Source organism: Carcharhinus amblyrhynchos, chromosome 5 (genome assembly GCF_965287045.1).
Source record: "Carcharhinus amblyrhynchos chromosome 5, sCarAmb.v2.hapA, whole genome shotgun sequence".
In the NCBI taxonomy this organism is placed as follows: Eukaryota; Metazoa; Chordata; class Chondrichthyes; order Carcharhiniformes; family Carcharhinidae; genus Carcharhinus; species Carcharhinus amblyrhynchos.
The window spans coordinates 76021804-76044084 of NC_137328.1; the positions used below are offsets into that span (position 1 = coordinate 76021804).

At 39.7% G+C, this 22281-nt stretch overlaps 1 protein-coding gene across 2 annotated transcripts in view; it reads right to left on the reverse strand.

Moving 5' to 3' along the window:
* Positions 1-22281, reverse strand: part of fer (fer (fps/fes related) tyrosine kinase) — a 204580-nt gene that overhangs the window by 157995 nt on the left and 24304 nt on the right. For both annotated transcript variants that reach the window (XM_080189038.1, XM_080189039.1), the window contains exons 2-4: positions 9856-10140; positions 9359-9532; positions 650-749 (exon numbers count right to left, since the gene is read on the reverse strand). In XM_080189038.1, coding sequence (XP_080045164.1) covers positions 650-749; positions 9359-9532; positions 9856-10065 — 484 coding nt within the window. In that variant the 5' untranslated portion in view covers positions 10066-10140. The remainder of the gene's footprint in view (positions 1-649; positions 750-9358; positions 9533-9855; positions 10141-22281) is intronic.

Sequence of the window (22281 nt, forward strand, 5' to 3'; positions counted from 1 at the left end):
GAACCAAGGGTTATTGTCTAAGCACAAGGGGTAAATTCTAAGATAAAGAGACATTTCTTCACCTAGAATGATAAGCCTGTAAAATTTGCTACCACAGAAAGCAGTTAAGTCTAAAACATTTCAAGGGCGAAAGGTAGTTGGGGGAGCAGGATCATGTTGTTGAGTTGGATGATCAGCCATGATCACACCAAGTGTGAGACTTAGCTTGATGCTACCTTTTGGTTAGAAATCAAATTAAAGCAATATGGGGCAAAAGTAGATATATGGAGTTTGGTCATTGATCAGCTGTGATCTGAATGAACAAAGAACAAGCTAAAGAGACTAAATAGTATGCTCTGTTATGTTCCTGAACATAAGATTCTAATAAACTATTGGATAAACTAATAAACTATTGGATAAACTAATAAACTATTGGATAAACTAATAAACTATTGGATAGCATTGATCCACACTCGTAATTGTCCTCTCAAAAAACTATAGTAGATTTATGTTAACTGCTTTCAAAACAATGCCATCCACTCCACGTGGTCTGTTTCTTCACATGATGATAAAATAGTTATTTCCATTTCATAAGAGCAAGCAAAACCTATGAAAAAGATAAAAGCACTAAGTTTTTTGTCCTGCAACAATTTTCTATTTTAAAATTTACCTTTTGAAAGAGCTTCTTTATATTTTTCCTTGGCAGTGGTGGCTTCTTTTGCTAACTGTCTGTAGGCAGACTTTAGCTTTTCAAGTTCAGTCCTTGTTACCTAAAAATAATAAACAAAAGGTTCTGTGAAAGTTGGAAGATTTTTATGAATCAGTTAACATTCTGACAATTAAGAACATAATGCTTCCACTTTGCCACAAATTAAATTCCTTATTTGTTACAGTACTTACAAATAAATGCTTTACATTTCACCTTAAACCATTGCAATAAAAAGATTGTATTTAACTATGGGATTTCCCCATTTTTCCAAATGAAATGGCATATTTTGAGTTTGTCATCTTCATGTTAATCGTATTACAGGACAATTGTCCTCTGTAGCTTCTGAATTAGATGGATAAGGACGTGATTTAAATCATACATGGGATCAAATTAATCAGGTTCCTGAACTGTACATTTATTATTTGAGAACATTCAGATTCAACCTTCTGTGCTTCAAAAAAAAAATCAGAAAATTGGAAAGGTGAAAAAAATTGGAGGGAATGAAAGATTCACATTTATATAGCACAGAAAACTCGTCTAAAACATTGTATGCCACAGGGCAACTCAAGGCGCTTCACAATCAATGAGGTATTTTTGAAATAGTCACTGTTGTAATGTAGGAGATGCAGCAGCCACTTGCACACAGTAAGCTCAGAAAAACAGCTGTGATAATGACCAGATCTATTTTTGAGGGGTCAACTGGCAAATAAATGTTACGCAAAATACTGCAACCCTGCTTTCGTATTCTCGTCCTCTCGAAATGAATGCTAACATTGCAATTGCTTTCTTAACTACCAATTCAAACTGCAAGTTAATCTTAAGAGAATCCTGAACTAGGACTCTCAAGTTCCTTTTCCAAGTTAAAGTTTATTAGTCACAAGTAGGCTTACTTGCACTGCAGTCAAGTTCATGTAAAAACATACTAGTCGCTACACTCTTGTGCCTGTTCGGGTACACTGGCAGAATTTAGCATTGCCAATCCACCTGGCCACCATGTCTTTCAGACTGTGGGACGAAACCAGAGCACCCGGGGAGGAAATTCACACAGACACGGGGAGAACATGCAGACTCCACGTAGACAGTGACCCAAGCCGGGAATTGAATCCGGGTACCTAGCATTGAGGCAGCGGTGCTAACCACTGTGCCATTCCAATTCCACTTCTTATTTCTAAATTCGCACCCCATTTAGAAAAACACAGTCTATGTTCTATCATTTATTTTTAATCAAAATAACACTTGGAAGCTTTATAATTAAATTGAAACATTTTGGGAAATTTAGCAGTTTGTTAGGAACTAATTTAACAGGACCTTTTTGTCTGTCATTTTACATTTGTCTAAGGCTGTCTATCAGAACCTTACGTAATTTTAGCCTTGACCAAGACCTTGAGCTATATTTTAACATTTTTTCACAAGTTCAAACAAGGAGTTCAGTCTATCTTTATTGGTCACGAGCAAATTGAATCAATGACTACTACCTGGCATTTGCTTTCAATCCATACAGCTTTATGGACTCTTGATCAATCTAGGTGTTTAACAAATCAGTGTTATTACAAGGTGATCACAAATAAATGGTAGATGTATTGCCATTTGAAGACACAAACACAAGGTAATCTGGTACGTTTGCTACAGCTCTCACCAACTTTTACAGATGCGCCATAGAAAGCATTCTTTCTGGTTGTATCACAGCTTGGTATGGCTCCTGTTCTGCCTAAGACCGCAAGAAACTACAAAGGGTCGTGAACAAAGCCCAATCTGGCACTCAAACCAGTCTCCCATCTGTTGACACTGTCTACATTTCCTGTTGCCTCAGAAAAGCAAGCAGCATAATCAGGGATCCCATGCATCCTGGACATACTTTCTTCCGCCTATAAAAGTCTGAAGACACGTACCAACTGACTCAAGGACCGCTTCTTCCCTGCTGTCATCAGACTTTTGAATGGAGCCACCACGCATTAATTTGATCTTTCTCTACACCCTAGCTATGACTGAAACACTATATTCTGCATTCTCTCCTTCCCTTCTGTGTATAGTATGCTTTTTGTGTGCATCACGCAAGAATCAATATTTTTCACTCTATACCAATATGTGTGACAATAATAAATCAAACCAAAAATTTACTTCATCCTCGCATTGTTCATAATGCACTTTGGCAACGTTAAATCAGTAAAAAGTCTGACAACACCAGGTTTTAGTCCAACTGATTTATTTGATAGTAAACGCACAAGCTTTCAAGGTTTCCCTCTTCGTCAGGTGAATGGAGAGTTCTGGCCTCAGACCTGAGACCAGACCTCAGGTCTGAGGCCAGAACTCTCCATTCACCTGACGAAGAGGGAAACCTCGAAAGCTTGTGCGTTCACTATCAAATAAATCGGTTGGACTAAAACCTGATGTTGTCAGACTTTTTACTGTGTTTACCCCAGTCCAACGCCGGCACATCCACACCATGAACATTAAATCAGACAGACAATCAATAGTCACCATTGAGAGCTAGTCCAGTTTTCACTTAATCACCTTTATTACTTAAAATCTAAATTTTTTTTTAAATGGGGAATTTGGTGGCATTCACAAGCAACAACTTCAAATACTTACTTCATTCAAGTAATGATAATTATATTTCAATAATTCTTTAGCATTCTCCCAAGAGTCATCAGAACAGATTATGCAGAAATGTAGTTACAGCTCACAAAGAGAAAGTTAGAGATTGGGCATAAACCATCAGGGAAATACTGGCTCGCACTTCCCACTTCACAGCCACAATTTCCAGCCAAACAAAAATTGAGCTGGCAGAAAATAATAGGTTAGCTTGCATGGAAACAAAAAATTTGACCAAATACAAATGGCTTGAAAGATAGTGAACAATTGAGATGCATCATTTGTGCATTCAACACAATTCTATTGTCTCAGAATATTTGATTGTGGCCAGAGAGCAGCTGTTATTCAAATCCCCATCTTCCACCCTTTATTTAAAATTCAAATATTAAATGAAGGGGAAGCTTTATCACCAAAACAGAGATGAAAACAAGAAAAAAAAGTACATTCTGGTTTCTTGGATACCAGATGCTCAAGCAGAGCAGCAATTTAACCCAAATTACAAGATTTTGTGTTCTGGTGCTGCTACAACCAACAAGAGATTACTGCTTCTGGAGTAAATCCTCAGTTATGATCATCCTAAAAAGTGTACCAAGGAGCGAATAAGGTTTTAACCCATTCACTTCAGTAAACTGTAAATTTGAAATTAAGCGGACGAAACTGGAAATGCATGAGTGCACACGCCTACAACGTTAAGAAGCAGAAAGCTTTTCTATGATCACACCAGTCGGGATACTTTGTTGACCTCAAAATAGTACTTATGCCTAGCTGCAAGATTAGCATCTACGCCTCGCTAAAAGACTTTAAAAAGTGGTTCAAGCTACTATGACGAAGAGGGCAGAGGAAGCCCTTTCAGATCAGGTTACAAATCAATGAACATCACAAACTGATAGAAGATCTGTGTGGTCAACACAGAATAAAGGTTGCACCACAACCAGATACAGGAAGGATTTGTTCTGGCATGGTCAGCTGAAGAAAAATCATTGGAACCGGTTTTATTAGTGGTGGTTGATTTAAGAAACCCTCTGAAGACTGAAGAAAAATGCCTGGTCATTCGAAGTTGCTCCTCGTCACAAAGGCAACACAGGAACAGACCTGAAGCAACTATAAATTGGAAGTTTTAATTCATTTTAAAAAGTTATTGGTCCCATGGGAATCATACAAAGTCATGCTCATGCGGGGGTGCAAGGACATTCTCAGTAAATAGAGGGTGGTCAGTTTAACATCTGTGGTCAAAAAAGTTTTGGAAAGAACATTTGGAAAGTGGGGGACATATTTGTAAAAGACAGATTACCTTTGGTTGATCTAATTGAATGCTTTGATATAGTAACACCATGCTATTGAAAGGAATGCAGTAGATATCTGAATTAAAAAAACACATCTGACAAATTAGCACAAATAAGGCTGTTTATCAAAATTGAAGCTCATGAACTAAGAGAGGCAGTGTCAGCTTGTACCACACAACTGCCTTAACAAAAAGCATCAAGTCACGATAAATGGTTGTTTTCATTCAGACTGGAAGATGACAGGCATTATTGATGAAAGGTCACAACCTAAAATGTTAGCACTGCTTTCTCCACAGGTGCTGGCAGACCTATGTTTATTTCAGATTTCTAGCACCTGCAATAGTTTGCTTCTATGATGGTTTTTCCCAAGGGTCAGTGCTAGGACCACTAAATGTATCTTGATTTCTATAAATGACTTGATATTAGAATACAAAGTCAGATTTCATATTTTGCCGATGATTAAGAGTGCAGCAAGCAGTGAAGTTAATACCAATCAACTGTAAAAAGACAATATTTTCTTGTCCTCACAGAATGGCAGACAATTGACAGGTGAAATTTTATAGAAAAGAATGAAGGCATGTGTTTTGACAGATGCTTTACTGAGAGATATATTTACTTAATGGTATAATTCTGAAGTGTGTGCAGGCAAAGATCTTTGAAGGCAGCACAACATATTGAAAACACAGTTAATCATATGGGACCTTGAGGCTCATAAGTAGAGTTGAGTCCAAAAAGGAACTTGTACTAAACATTTATAAAGCTCTTGTTAGGCCATAACTGGAGTATTCCTGGTAACCACACTTGAAGAAGGTTGCGAAGGATCCTTAAGAGGATGCAGAATGATTCCAAGGATGAAGGAACTTGGCTACAATGTTAGGTTGGAGAAATGAAAAGGAGTTGTTCTCCTCGCAGCAAAGGAGGTTGTGGGGAGTTCCATCAAATAATGGAAGACAGGAGCACAAGGTAATCACTCAGCCCCTCCAGCTTACTCTGCCATTTAATATCATAATTGATCCTGTATCTCAACACCAAACTCTTGTTCTTTTCTCATATCTTAAGATGCCTTGAGTGTCGAGAAATCCAATTCATTTTTAAATAGTCAGTTACTTGACTGCCACAACTTTCTGTGGCAGAGAATTTCTAGGTTCACCATGCTCTGAGTGAAGAATTTTCTCCACATCTGTCCTAAATGGCCTTTCTCATATCAAGATACTCTAAAAAGAGATATACAAGGTGATGATGACAAGTTTAATTAAGGCAGACAAATAAAAGCTGCTCCCATGAACTGATATGACAACCAACGTAAAGCCTTGGATCTGGAACTTGCTGCAGATGAGAATAATGGAAGGAGTGGAGATGTTCAACAATTTCAAAAAGAATATCAGAGGCATTTGAGGGAAATGAACTTACAGGGCTACAGGAATAGATCAAGAATTGATTGGACTGCTCTGCAGGTCAGTATAGACTCAATGGGCTCATTGGTCTCCTTTTGCACCCTTGTGACTCAATGACTCAGAGGAACAACCATTTGCATTTATACAACACTGAACAAGCAAATTTGCTTCCAAGTTAAAATCATCTAGTACACATACAACCTGCTGTAGTACTCAAAACCTATGCGCTGGAGTTAGCAACTACTTGAACCAAGCTTTTTCTATATCAGATAGATACTAAATAGTAGCTGCAGTGTCAGCTATTGCCCAGGTATAATCTATCCACAAACAAAGTCAAATCTTACCCAATTCCACTCTACAAACAGAGAGGCAGTCTCAGAGGAAGAGGTAGGTTCATGAAAGCTGACTGAAAATTTCTACAGAGGGTGGCAAATCTTTGAAGCACTCTACCCCAGAGAGCTGTGATGATTTGGGCAGTCATTAGAGTATTTTCAAGACAGAGATGAATATATTTTTAGATGGTAAAGACATCAAGGGCTGTGGCAATAGTACAGGAAAACAGCCTTGAGGTAGCAGAATAGCCATGTAACTAACTGATGGAGGAGACTTGAGCAGCGAATGACCTACTCTTGCTACTATTTCCTCTGCTCCTCTAAGCTTCCTTCCAAATATCAGCAAAACACACAAACATACTGACTCTGCAGTAATCTGCTCTGAAAGTTCCATACTGATTCTACAAAAACATCAATTTCACCGCATTTGATCCAGACATGGATCCAAGAAGTAGCATTAAAGTAGATACAAGATCAAGGATAAGTACATTTCAAAACATCCATGTCAAAAGATTTAATGGAGAAGGGGATCCATTGGACCCCAAGGAATTTGAAAATTTTCTTTCATTAGTACTAGATCAGCTCTCAAGTTTTCTGGTACCAATTCCAAAGTTCATTCAGGGATATATAGAATTCACACAACCATTGAGCTCTACATTTATGTTAACATGATACCACATTTGCTTGTTACATTTAATACTGAAAGGATCAACTTACTGCTATTCCCCAATTCTGTGATCACTAACTACTCAAAAACTATTCAACTGTTGAGAAATAAGAATGTTGTTACTATACATATTGCCCATTTGCTGGATATGAAACTCAGCAATATGAAAGATTAATTTCACACTGGATAATCACAATGTTAATTTGCAAAACCATATCCTTCCTGAGTCACTCAGAGTAACAGAAAGTCAGTCTATAGGTCTCAGATCATTGATTTTTGCAGTAAGATTACATTTTAGTGAAGTTCATCACAATAGACAGCCTAGTATTTTAACAAATCAATAGACTTGCCTAATTTGAACATGTATTGGTCATTTCACATGGTAAATGTAAAAGAATGATATTTTACAACTGTAAGGTAACATGTTCATTTCTCTTTAATGAACTTCATTGGATAAGCAAATTGAAATCAGGCAAGTTTGATTTTGAAAGGGGTGTTGAGATTGGTAGAGTCGAGACAGGTAATGGGCAATGTCAGCATTCACGTGGAAGCTGTCCTTGCCAAGGGCAAGCAGGTAAATGAGCAACAGCGAGAAGCCTTGAAGAGTCCATGAGTATATGGTGCAGGAATATTCCTCATTACAAGAAGGATGTGAAGGCTATTGAAAGGGTGCAGAGGAGATTTACAAGGATGTTGCCTGGATTGGGTGGCATACCTTATGAGGATAGGTTGAGGGAACTCAGACTTTTCTCCCTGGAGAGACAAAGAAGGATGAGAGGTGACCTGATAGACGTTAATAAGATGTTGAGAGGTATAGATCAGGTGGATTCTCAGAGGCTACTTCCCAGGGCTGAAATGGTCGCTACAAGAGGACACAGGTTTAAGGTGCTAGGGAGTAGGTACAGAGGAGATGTCAGGGGTATGTTTTTCACCCAGAGGGTGGTGGGCGAGCGGAATCACCTGCCGTTGGTGGTGGTGGAGGCAAATTCGTTAGGGTCTTTTAAGAGACTTCTGGATGAGTACACGGGATTTAATAGGATTGAGGGTTATAGGTAAGCCTAGTAGGTAGGGATATGATCAGCGCAACTTGTGGGCCGAAGGGCCTGTTTGTGCTGTAGTTTTTCTATGTTCTATGGATAGTAAGAGAAGCCATTGCTGCAAATACCTCAACTAAAGTCAGAATTTAACTCACCATTGACCTCTTCCTGCTGCAGCCTGAAAGCCACTTCTCTTTACAGTTTCTCTCTTATTCCTCATACTCTCTCGAGGACACCTTATTTCTAAAACTCAGCTATTTTCTTGGTCTCGTTGCACTGAACTGCTGGCCACCCACATTCCCCGCTTTGCCCCATCCCAACATCATAAATGGTTTCTTCTTCTGTGTATTGCCCCTTAGGCTTTCAAAACTGTGGTTATAATCACCACTCCTCAAATAAGCTAACTTGAACCCCCTTACATTGCAAATTATTGCCCTCCTCATTTCCAACCTCCCTTTTCTTCATAAAGTTCTTCCAAGGTTATCATCTCTTAAATCTTTACCCATCTTTCCCACAACTCCATCTTCAAGTATTTCTAATCAGATTTCCATCCCTGCACAAACAAATCAAAGTCAATTAAACTTGCTTTAGTTCTAAATATGATGTTGCATGTTGCCTCGTTTTGGAGCTCAACCACACCCATACTCTTACCTCTATTTTTCGTCACTATCCAGTACCATTGGACAGCCTTTACTTGATTTTACTGTCACCAAACAGATTTGACACGACATGCCCCAGAATCCATCCTTAGCCCTTCCTTTCTGAATCAGCATTTTGCCCTCCAACATTCATGGGGTTAGCTCACACATATATTTATTTTGATAACACCCAGTTGTACCTTTCCATCACAATGATTCCAGCACTGATGCGTTATCAGACTACTAATCTGCTATTTTGTTTTGATGAAGCATTGCTCCCTGCAGTCAAACACTTAAGACCAAAGCCCCACTACCACTGCCCCGTCACAACAAGCCACATATCCTCATCACCAATTCAGAACAAAGCAAAACTATGGAGAGGCACTGAAGAGGGAATACATCTAGGAAGATGGATTGATCAATTATGCCAAGGCACTCAAGAGGTCTGAGGAGTGTATGAGAAATGACATGAAGCATGTGCACAGTTATAAACAGCCTGAGAAAGTTCAGGCAAATTTGATCATATTTTATCTTTTCCCACCACCTTTCATCTTTGGTCACATGAGGCAAGAGGACCAGCAAACAAACTGCTTCTCTGCCTTGACTGATATCAACTTCCATGAAACCAATTCAGCTCTAAATTGAATGCTAATTGATGGCACCTACTCAATCCATGATCAACAACATAATAATATGTATTCAAATTTCAATCTGATCTTTCAACTACCTTGCACATTTCAGCTTCCATCTGTTGTTGCATACTTTGATAACTTTTCTTGACTTGCTGCTTGTCTTTGATCATCATGGTTAATCTATACAAGGGTCCGACATTTAAGTCTTCAGCATGTGTCTTCATTATCTTGCTCAACTGTTCTGTCTGGTGCACCATACAGGTCCAAGACTGCAAAGCAAAAATGAAAGTGTCTCAAAGGACTAGAACTGAGCAAGCAGTCAAAACACAGTATCTGCACCACAAAGCATCATAAATCGTTGTTAAATGAATGCATTTTGATTCATTCTTTGCAATTCTGAACCAGAATGTCAGATTTGCATTTTTCACTTATCAAATACCATTGCTACATGTTACCATTTAGAAATAATGGAGCAGTTCTATCAGTAATGCATATTTCATTCGTGTCAAAATCTTTGTCTGCCAATAGATATGTTGAGACATTTTGAATTTAAGTCATTGATGAAGTAAGGAAAAAACCCACTCAGTTTTACCTTGAAGACATTGCTAACTGAGTCCACAGGGGAGGATGTTTCATGCTTCTCTACTTGCTGGCAAATATTCTGTAGCAAGGATGCATATTCTTTGTCACTCTTAACACGTAGAGACATAAACTTCTTCAGTGTCTCCAAGATCTTAAGCTCGGATTCTTGCAGTTTTATCAAAGCCTCATGGGAATTCCGAAGGTCACTTCCAAATCCCATGTTGAATAAGGCACTTAAATATTCACAGTGCTTAAAGCAAATTCAGCATTTACTGATCAAAGCATGTCTCTGGTTCTGAAAAATAAACACAAAAAAGAGTAAAAAGATTTATTCTGGTTCTGTAAAAATAGTGTCAAGTTAAAGTTTGTATTTATATGAGAATAAAAAGATTCAAATTGCAATCTTTCATTTAAGCTGGCTCAAATTTAAGTCACATTAAAAACTGAGAAGTTAACACTAAATTGCAGAGGCAAGTTGACCAAAGTTGCAGAGCCAACTCAAAACCGCAATCTTATCTATAATCCATGGTCCTAACAAAGTCGTAGAATTCTACATATGTGTTCCACCCCAAACATATATAACAAATGTTGGAACCTCTTGTGTCCTGAAAACAGATCTCTGGAAGTATATAGGAAAGATTTAAATTCTTCAAGATTAGTTACAGTCACTGCAGGATAAAAAGGTTCTTCAATACCAATGCATTATTTCTCTGTTTGTTATTTGAATAGAGGCATTTACTTTAAATGGGAAGTCCTGAAAATATTCAGCAGATCTGGTAGCAAAATTTAACAGTCAAATGCAACTTTTGTTGACTCAAGACATTAACTGTTTCTCCACAGATGCTACCAGATTCGCCAAGCATTTGCAGTAGTTTTATTTCAGATTTCCAGCATCCACAGCATTTTGCTTTTATTTTAAATGGGTTCACCCCATTGCTAGAATAGTGTGCAGACGATCAAATGTACATAAACTGTTCATGTATAATTTTTCACCTGACATTGTAACTCAAGATAAAATGTTTTAAAAGCAAAGCAGGTGACTGAATGCAAGAGCAAAAATAAATCATGACTTCCCGATAACCCCTGATCTGTATGAACTTGCCAGTATCCTCTCAACTTCATTAAAGAAATCATCAAATCAGCAATTCATTCCCTTTAGTAGACCGGGACTATACTCATTGAAATTCAAAAGAACTAACTCGTGTTTTATCCACTTGACATAAGCACACTTTTCCTGCTTCACCTGCATCTCCAACTCTTTTCTCATCCCGAGTGTTTGAATTTCTTTGCCTGATCTTTCCCTTTCCTGGGAATATACCTTCACTGCAGTGCCCAAATTAGCTCCTCTTTAAATTTTCAGTTACAGTTGCCCGCCAACCTCTTCAGTCAAATTTATCTGGGTCAGATCCAATTTTACAATATTAGCCAACCTAAACCTATGACACAATGATCACTGTTCCCCAAATGTTCTCCCAAGAACACTTGGCCTTGATCTACTTGCCCTTATTTCCAGGAACCAAGTCCAGCAGAGCTTCCTTTCTCACTGGACTGGACACGTGGGTGGCATGATGACACAGTGGTTAGCATTGCTCCTCTCAGCACGAAGAACCCAGGTTCAATTCCAGGCTTGGGTCACTGTCTGTGTGGCATTTCACATGTTCTCCCTGTATCTGTGCAGGTTTCCTCTGGGTGCTCCAGTTTCCTCTCTCAGTCCAAAGATGCGCAAATTAGGTGAATTGGCCATGCTAAATTCTCCCTCAGTGTACCCGAACAGGTGCTGGAGTGTGGCAACTAGGGGAGTTTCACAGTAATTTCATTGCAGTGTTAATGTTAGCTTTTTTGCGACGAATAAACTTCAAACACTACTGCAGAAAATTCTCCTGGTCACAGTCTAGAAATTCTTGCCCTCTCTGTCCTTTGCACCACCACTATTCCAATCCCTATTTGAATAATAATGACATCACCCATTATAATTACTCTATTTTTTGCACCTCTCTAATTTCCTTGCAGATATGATCTCCTACATCTTTCCCACTAGTTAGTGTCCTCTAGACTACACTGAGTAAGCTAATTGCACCTAAACAAATAGCACTTTCGTCCAACCACTCCGGGATATCCTCACTCTCCAGCACTGCATTGTTCTCATTTAATACTGCCATTCCTCCCCTATCTTTCCTGGGCATCTTGTATCCAGGAATATTTAATACCCAGTACTGCCATTGAGTCAATTCCTGGTTCAGCACAACATATTGCCACAAAGCAATCTGCACTTGTCACTCAAACTTATTTGCTACACTCTGCACATTCAACTACATGCACAATAACCATAATTCACACTTTACTACTTTTTCCTCTTACTCTGAGCCACTTAACACTTGACTATTCCGATTCATGCCATCTGTCTCTCCCCGTGCTCTGTGCATCTTGGTTTTCCTCTCTGATATTCCTTCCCAATTCCCACAATCCTGCTAAGTTAGCTTAAAACCTCCCCAAAAGCACTTGCAAATCACCCCACAAGACAATAATCTGGCCTGGTGTTGTCTCAGTGTAACACATGCCGCCGAGACAGGTCTCATCTCTCCATAACTTTGAGCATTTACCATGGCCAATCCACCTAACCTGCACACCTTTTGACAGAGGGAAAATTGGAGCACTCAGAGGAAACCGTTACCCAAAGCTGGGATCAAACCCAAGCTTCTGGCACTGTGAGGCAGCAGTGCTAACCACTGTGCCATCAGGCTGCCCTAAGAATGCCCAATTTCTTCCCGATGCACTAATGCTTTTCCCATTCCTCTCTTCTGTAACTTAACAGCAGCCTTATGATGTCACCATTTGATTTTATCTATCTCACTTCAATTATCCTGACTTGCTACATAGTGTTTCTTACAGATGGTGAATCATCAGAGGTCAAGTTCCCACTGTAAAAACTTGTAGTGAAGTTGCAACATTTACCAGATTTAATCTCTTCTCAGCCTTTTGGCTAAGATCAAGTGTAGCATGGATATGCTGTGCTTGGTTGAAGTCATTAGGTTAGATTTCAGCTTCATTTGAAGCAATTTTTGAAAGCAGCACCTCGGTCTTTTGGCTAAGATGCAAATGAGATCAATGAGATCCAGCCTTGGAGGAGGAGCTACGCCTACTTCAATCAGCTTGGATTATGTAGATCAAGCCCAAGACCAGTGAGAACCCTGCCTTGTCAGCTTGGATTGGGAATGTCTCAACTTTTGAGACTCTGAATTGGACTTGATTGGATTGAATTGGAGTAAATACAAAAAAAAGCTCACGCTTTCAAAAGATTTTTTTTTAAATAGTCAAAATCATACTGCCAGCAAGAAATATACCCAAGTTTCAACAGTTAAATCCTTTAGGGTCTTTCCTTCACAAATTCAAGTAATTCAATATTAGGAGCACACAGGTTAAACACACCGATAACTCATGTTTATGATAAATCCAAGTTTTACTGCATCCTGTCCAATTCCTGTTTTAAATGGTGTGATCAGAGATTTTTAAATATTTAGTGGGACAAAATGGTATTCTGCACAGATAAGAATAGGCGTTTGTGCCTGTCTCCAAGGTTAAACAGAGGATGGTTACTAGAGACAAGTATCTTTGAGGGCTAAGGTAGAAGGTTAAAAGGTACTCAGCTGATGCATTTATAAAGGAAGTTATGGTGAGTTTGAGTTACATGGAGATTGGATCTAAAATTTACATTTGAAATAAACAGGAAACAGTTTTTTAGCTGCCGAATTTCAAAAGGGACTTCAGAGTTGATAAGGAACCTTTACGTCTTAAAAGTTTCATAGATAAGCAGGGAAAGGTGTACTGAAATTTACTGACCTGAAAGCAGAGGCAAAATAGACAAATACGAAAGATTTTTGTGTTTGGAAATGTTGAATTGAAAGAAATCTTTGAGGTCACCTATCTGGAATCTGAAATGGGGGGGAGGGGGCAGGAAAACAGATATTTATGAAGAGAAGTCCTTACATCAGGAGTTGTACAGGCTGTGGGGTGGGCCCTGAAGATCAGCTCCTCTATGCAGAAAAACAGTGTTTTCAATTTGAGGCAGCCACCCAGTGTGAAACCAGAAGAACACAAAACATTGAAGCGTCTATTTGCCACCATCACAGCTCGGTCGTTCAAAAAGATCACCGCTGATATATTTGCATTTAAGAGTTCCACATTCTAATCTATCCCCAATACCCTTTGATTCCTTGCCTATCAAGAATTTATCTATCTCTGCCTTAAAAATATTCAGCGACTGCTGCTTCCATCACGTTCTGAGGCAGTGAGTTCCAAAGTTGCACAACCCTCAAAGAAACTCTGTTGCATAAAGGGAAACAATTAACTTTAAAATCATGACCCCGAGTTCTGGACTCACCCACAAGGGGAAACATATTTTCCACATCCACCTTGTCAAAACCATTCAGAATCTTATATACTTCCATCAAGTCACTCCTCACTCTTTTAAACTCCAAGGAAACAAACACAGCCTCTCTAAACCTCCTTCCGAAGACATGCCTTGCATTCCAGGTATCAATCTAGTAAACCTCCCATGAACCCAGCTTCAACACATTTACATCCTTCTTTAAATAAGTAGGCCTAAACTGCACACTGTATTTGAGATGGGGTCTCACCAATGCTCTGCACAACTGAAGCATAACATCCTTACATTGATGTTTAATTCCTCGCATAATAAAGGATTATTCTATGAACCTTCCTAATTATATTCATTCTTTATCTGCATATTAGTATTTTGTGACTCATACATGAGAACACCTTAAAATTCTGCTGTCATTCCACGGTGGCACAGTGGTTAGCATCATTGCCTCATAGCACCAGGGAAGTGGGTTTGATTCCCCGCTTAGGTCACCACCTTTGGAGATGCTGCATGTTCTCTCTGCATCTGTGTGGGTTTCTTCTGGGTGCTTCGGTTTCCTCCCACAGTCCAAAGCCATGCTAAATTCTCCCTTAGTGTACCTGAACAGGTGCCATGTGTGGTGACTAGATAATTGTCACAGTAACTTCATTGCAGTGTTAAAGTAAGCCTACTTGTGACACTGATAAACTTTAAAACAGTTGAAATAACATTCTGCTTTTTTAATCTTCCTGCCCAAGTGAAACTTCACATTTTACCACATCTGCCAGATTTTAGTCCACTGATTCAAACCAACAACAAACTCATCTTCTTCTTCACAACATATTTCCAATTTTCTGTGTCAACTGCAAATTTAGCTACCATGGCTTTCTTCCCCTCGAAGTGATTGATCTAAATTATCAAAAGTTGATGCCCCAGCACAGACCCGTCATGGTGCTTCACGTGTCACATCCTGTTAATCAGCCAAAGACCCATTCATGCATATTCTTCGTTTTCTGCCAGCCTGCCGATTTTCTATGCAGGACAATATGTTATCCCCAACAGCATGAGCTTTTATTTTCCGCAACAATCTCAGATGTTGCATCTGATCAAATGTCTTCTGGAAATCCCAGTATATTGATAGGCTCCCTTCTACCCACAGCAAACGTTAGTCATGCAAAAGAACTGTAATAAATTGGTTAAACGTCATTTCCCTTTCATAACACCATGCTGATTCTTCCTGATTACCTTGAACTTAAGTATACAGCTACATCCTCTTGAATGATTGATTCTAACATCTTTCCCCACAACATGTTAAGCTAACTGGCCGCTAGTTTCCAGTTTTCAGTCTCCCTCCCTCTTGAGTAGACGGGTTAGATTTGCTACTTTCCAGTCTGATGGAACCTGTCCAGAATCTGGGGTATTTTGGAAAATTAACATGAATGCATCATTAATCTTGGTTTCTGAACTTCCTTCTGGAACTCCACACAGTGGAAATGTTTGCGAAGTCACATGTTACACTTTATTATATTGACAACAGCTTCTCGACTTCAGTAATAGTACTAGATCTTGTGTGCTTATGTTGTTTTTTCTTTTGAATATATATTTTTAATTTTCTAAGAATTTTACTGGAGGAGTTCTGTGCTTTCCTCCTTTTTTCAAAATAAAAAAATGTTTATGATCAGTGAGACAGGCTTCACTCTGCAGTCGGGCTTGCTCAGCAATAACATCTGCTGTGGTCGTAACATTGCGTCAAGACTGAAAACTGTTTCAAGAGATGTCAACATTTTGCACAGAATGATGCCCAGACCCAATATTCAAAAATCTGACAAATGGGGTTAAATGAACAAAGATTTCACACGGAAAATATGTACTGTTCTAAGAAAGATTAAGATAAATATTTATGTATTAAGGATAGTGATCCAAAAAAAAGAGGGTTTGCATGTTAACAAAGCACAGAGCTTCAGTTGGTGTTCACATGAAGTGAAGGGCATTAACAAATATTTCATACACAGAAACAAATTGCTGCTTCAGGAACAAGTGTATTCAATTTTTTTGTGAAAACAGCACGGCATTTGGGAACTTCAGTGTTCGAGAAGTCTCAAACATTCCAAGCAGTGAATAACTTCCTCTTTGATCTGACGTATCGAACAAATGCTGCCACCTTTTGACCGGGTCTCCGTATATGCTAAAAGACAGACTGTATTCACATATCTTTTTATAAATCACTTCAACAGTTGTCAGATATTTGGGCAAAATTAGATGGAAGAAAATTAGAAGTAAAATAGCCAGGCTGATCTAGCTATCATGAAAGGAAATCCTGTGCAATGAATCATATCGAACCCTTTCAGGGGGGCCCGTTAATGTCATGAACCTGGAAGATTCAAGCATCTTGGCCATGATTATACTCTCCTATGACCAGTCTTGTGATCGTAACTAAACGTGAAAAAAAAAATCCAAAAGTACTTGCCATGAAGACTCTATTCACAAACCTGAATCAAATTTTTAAAATCGTATTCAATCCAAAGTGGTCAGAAAAATGGACTTGTTTGGTTTAAAGAATTAGATTGCTCAAATAAGCAATGCTGTTCAGGTGCAAAGCAAACAGGTATAAAAGGTAGCATCAATCATTGTAAAGGAAATGAAGGAATTGCCTATTCTTCATCCTTTCTGCTGTGTCAGAAAACTTTCTCAAATGATTCAATGAAGTAAGATTTCCAAACTAAAAAGCTCAAGCAATTAAGAAGAGGTTTATAGCCAAAACTTCACTAAATATGCTGAATTCAGGCATGATATAAAGGTCAATGGGAAATTTAAATTTGGATGACCATTTGCATGATCATGTAACCTTGTGGCATCACACTACTGTTTGAAGATTGATTCAAGACTATTGATAGATAGTACTATTGCATGGATTTGTGCATCTCAAAATAACCAGATAATCCCCCTATCTTCTCACGATCCTTTTCCTTTCTCTGTTTGGCAAATCAACAAAAAGTTGATCAAGACTTTATAAACCACTTTAATGAGGAACCTGACCTCCATCCAAGGATTAAAAGGAAGATTTGGCATCTTCCACATTCTGACCACCTCAATGCTTTTCAGCCAAGGAATGGCATTCAAAGAGTCGGTATGCAAGTCCAGCAATGAATTTTTACTCAAATTTTCACTAACAGTAAATGTGATAATGATGAACTAATTAGTTTTGATTATACTGGTTAATGTGTAAATGTTGTCTAAAATACCGTGAGAACTGTTTTCTTCAAAGAGAAAATGCTGGAAATCTCAGATGCGGCAATATCTGTGGAAAGAGAATAGAGGCAACGTTTCAAGTCTGGATAACCCTTCATCAGAGCTAAAGACAAAGAAAATAGGACAAGATTTATATTGCAAGGGTGAGGTTTGTGTAATTGACCAAGAGGTCATAAAAACCTTGTTCAATACCAGAAGGGAAATGGAAAGCAATGAAGGTGGACAGGGTAAAATGCAGATGTTGTCAAACCTGTTGAGATTTTCCAGCATTTTCCGTTTTTGTTTCCGATTGCAGCATCCACAGCATTCTCTGGTACTTTGCTCAGAATTTTATCTTAGTGCTCAACTCACTGCCACTTCTCTTCCAGGGATGTCTACCATGAAGAAGTACTGCTCTTCTCTCCAACAGAATTTCCGTTTGTCTCTTTTACCCTGTCCACTTTCATTGCTTTCCATTTCTCTTCTGGTGTTCACGACATTTTGGTCAATTACACAACCTCTTCAGCCTCACAATATAAATCTCATCCTGTTTTCTTTGTCTTTAGCTCTGACAAAGGGTCATCCAGACCTCAAAATTGGCTCTCTCCTCTCTCCACAGACGCTATCAGACCTGCTGAGATTTTCCAGCATTTTCAATTGAATTCAATTAAATTGAAGAATTTGAATTCAGTTTAAGAGTTTAAGGACCAGACAGCTGAAGGCATATCCACCATTGGGCAGTGATCAAAATTGGTGTGCTCAGGTGTCAAAATTATAGAAGTGTAAATACAGATTAGAGGTAGGAAGGGACCAGATCATGGAGGGATTTGAAAGCAAGGCTGAGGATTTTAAAATCAAAACTTAACTTTGGGAATGACCTTACAAAAAAAAATTCCAAGTGCTGAACGAGTGTAAAAATGAGAGAGATTTGTGCCCATTTCTGGGTGAGTTCCCAAATGCAATCATATGGCACTTCCAAAAAAAGAGCCCAAATGTGATTCCTGCCATCATGGGGAATGGGCAGAGGCTATTCATGCTAAGAAGCTGGCTGCTGAGCTCTCGGGATGCCATTTCACAGGCATCCCAATCTCCCAGTTCACAGTGTACACGCAGTGTCATGATGTGGAGATGCCAGCATTGGACTGGGTTAAACGCAGTAAGAAGTCTCACAACATCAGGTTAAAGTCCAACTGGTTTATTTGGTAGTAAACACTATTAGCTTTTGGGGTTTGCCCCCTTCAAGTGAGTGGGAATTCTGATCAGAATATCGTTCGTGGTTTTTTGCTTTTTTTATTCAAATAGATCCACATCCACCTCAGCAAGCATGTGTCACCTGAATGCCTTAGCTGAAAGACCACACCTCAGAAAAACAGTCCTCCCGCAGTACAAGTTTCCCATTAATTTCTGACTTCCATTTGAGAATACCAATAACAATGAAACTAAAACTTTATGGCCTTGATGAAGTGGAAGGCAATATGTTCCATAGTTTAGAAATTTCCCCCAACAGAATGGAATTTGTGAAAGAACAGTAATATGAATGAGTATTTTTCCCTAAAAGTTGCATGAGCTTTGCCAGTGTACATCAGTAAGCAAGGATGAAGGTCAAGCACGACAGAAGACAGCCAATCTAATCCCACTGTTGTGATCAATCCCCATTGCTCTGTATCATCAACTAGTTCAAAATATTTATCCAGCTTCCTCTTAAAAGACATAACAATGAGTATGTCAACTGCTCCCCCAATGGTAAAATATTTTATCACTGATTCTTCAACCAGAGGAATTTTTTTCCGGATTAAGACTTCAGTTCAATTTTTTGTGAACCAATTCTGTTCAAGTTATCCCAATATTTCAACTTTGCTCAAATTATAGTTACTCAGCCCCATTTTCTCAGGGGATCTACTCTGTACATTAAATTATCCCAGTATTTCACATAAACCACAGCGTACACTAAAGAACACAGACATAATGGCTATTGCATTCAGCATACAAGTTAAAGCCAGGCAGAAAAACAGAGCACAAGCTAACCAAGAGATCATTGTAAGGAGTTTCACAACATTTCACAGCACAACAAATCCTTTATTTTTTTTTCTCTATTCATGCCATTTTATTTGCTGATCTGTTTAAATTGGGTTTACTGCAAAAGAGCTGTCTTACTGGATTTACAAATCTTAGAATCCCTGCATTAGAGGAGGCCATTCAGCCCATCGAGTCTGCACCAGCCACAATCCCACCCAGGCTCCACCCTCATATCCCTACATATTTACCCACTAATCCCTCTAATCTAAGCATCTCAGGACAATAAGGGCAATTTTAACATGGCCAATCAACCTAACCTGCACATCTTTGGACTGTGGGAAGAAACCCATGCAGACACGAGGAGAATGTGCAAACTCTACACAGACAGTGACCCAAGCTGGGAATCAAACTCAGGTCCCTGGAGCTGTGAAGCAGCAGTGCTAACGACTGTGCTACTGTGCTGCCCCAAAGAATGGAAACGGCTGACAATTTGAAGACTAACAGTTCAAGCTGCTGTCCACTTTCAGCGTCAGCTTTATTTGAGTTTGAGCACTTGTTTGGTTCTTGTTCAAAATTCAAAAGCATCAGACACATCTCAGGTGATCAGCTTTAGATACTACAAAGCAAGCTTGACACTACCCCAGGCAATGCGAGAGCATTCCACACAGGATTAATATTAATAATGTTTCCTATTATTTCCTGTAACAAAAAGGAACTGATAGTTATGTAAAAAGTGCAAATTTCCATGAAGTTTTTGCCACCAGTTATTAAAATAAACTGGTCTTACAATTTATGACCAAATCACAATTTGACACAGCATTTCCTTCTTCTGTCTTCTCAATCTGCTATAAGGACAAGGTTTGAGCCTTTTAACATTTGTCGAGATTTTGATCAATGAATAGGGCTAGCGCTTAATATAAAAAAGGATAGCAACAGTTTTTATAAATATATAAAAAGGAAGAGGCTGGCTAGGGTGAACGTTGGACCCTTAGAGGATGAGAGGGGGGACTTAGTGGTAGGGGATGAGAAAATGGCTGAGGTCTTGAATAACGTTTTTGTTTCGGTCTTCATGGAGGAGGACGTGAACAATTTGCCGGGTGTTAGCAATGGAAAGGTGGTAGGACTGGAGGGTCTCAATGACATTATTGTTACTAGAGAGGCGGTGCTCTACAGACTGGAGGGACTGATTGTGGACAAGTCCCCAGGACCGGATGGAATGCATCCGAGGGTTCTGAAAGAAATGGCGGAGGTGATAGTGGATGCCTTGGTGGTTATTTTCCAAACGTCGTTGGATTCCGGGGAAGTGCCAGAAGATTGGAAAACGGCTAATGTTACGCCGTTGTTTAAGAAGGGTGCCAGGCAAAAGGCAGGGAATTATAGGCCTGTTAGTTTAACGTCTGTTGTAGGTAAAATGTTAGAATCCGTCATCAAGGAAGAAATAGCGAGGCATCTTGAGGGGAAATTGCTTGATAGAGCAGACACAGCACGGTTTCATTAAGGGGAAGTCGTGTCTGACAAATTTATTGGAGTTCTATGAGGATGTGTCTAGGGCGGTGGATAGAGGAGAGCCGGTGGATGTGGTCTTTCTTGATTTTCAGAAGGCGTTTGACAAGGTGCCTCACAAGAGGTTATTGCAGAAGGTAAGGGGGCATGGAGTTGGGGGTAGGGTGTTAGCGTGGATAGAGGATTGGTTGTCAAATAGGAGGCAGAGAGTGGGGGTTAATGGGTGCTATTCGGATTGGCGGTTGGTGACTAGTGGAGTGCCCCAGGGGTCGGTGCTGGGACCTCAGCTATTTACCATTTATATAGGTGATCTGGAGGAGGGAACCGAGTGTATGGTGTCGAAATTTGCTGATGACACCAAGATTGGTGGAACGGCAAATTGCGCGGAGGGTGTGGAGAGTCTGCAGAAGGATCTAGATAGGCTGGGCGAATGGGCCAGAAACTGGCAAATGGAATTTAATGTTGGCAAGTGCGAGGTGGTCCACTTTGGTAGGAATAATGGTAGGAAGGACTATTACTTACGGGGCGAAAAACTGCAGCAGGCGACGGTGCAGAGGGACCTTGGGGTCCTTGTGCATGAGTCGCAAAAACCCAGCCTGCAGGTGCAGCAGGTGGTCAGGAAGGCTAATAGGATGCTGGCCTTCATAGCGAGGGGGATTGGATATAAAAGTAGGGAGGTCTTGCTGCAGCTGTATAGGGAATTGGTGAGGCCGCAGCTGGAGTACTGTGTGCAGTTTTGGTCCCCGCACTTACGCAAGGATATTTTGGCCTTGGAGAGAGTGCAGAGGAGGTTTACTAGGCTGATACCGGAGTTGAGGGGGTTGAGCTATGAAGAGAGGCTGAATAAACTAGGCTTGTACTCGTTAGAGTTTAGAAGAATGAGGGGAGATCTCATTGAGACATATAAGATGATGAATGGGATGGATAGGATAGAGGTGGAGAGACTCTTCCTGCTCAGAAAGGACAGTAGAACTAGGGGGCACAGCCTCAAGATAAAGCGGAGGGGGCGGTTTAGAACGGAGTTGAGGAGGAACTTCTTCACTCAAAGGGTGGTGAATCTCTGGAATTCTCTGCCTGTTGAAGTGGTGGAGGCTGCCTCGCTAAATATTTTTAAGACACGGGTTGATGGGTTTTTGATAAGCGAGGGGATTAAGGGTTATGGGGAGAGGGTGGGAATGTGAAACGGAGCCACGACAGATCAGCCATGATCTTACTGAATGGCAGGGCAGGCTCGAAGGGCTAGATGGCCTACTCCTGCTCCTATTTCTTATGTTCTTATGTTCTTATGTAATAGGGAGAGACTATTCCCATTCGGGGGTGAAACAATGACCA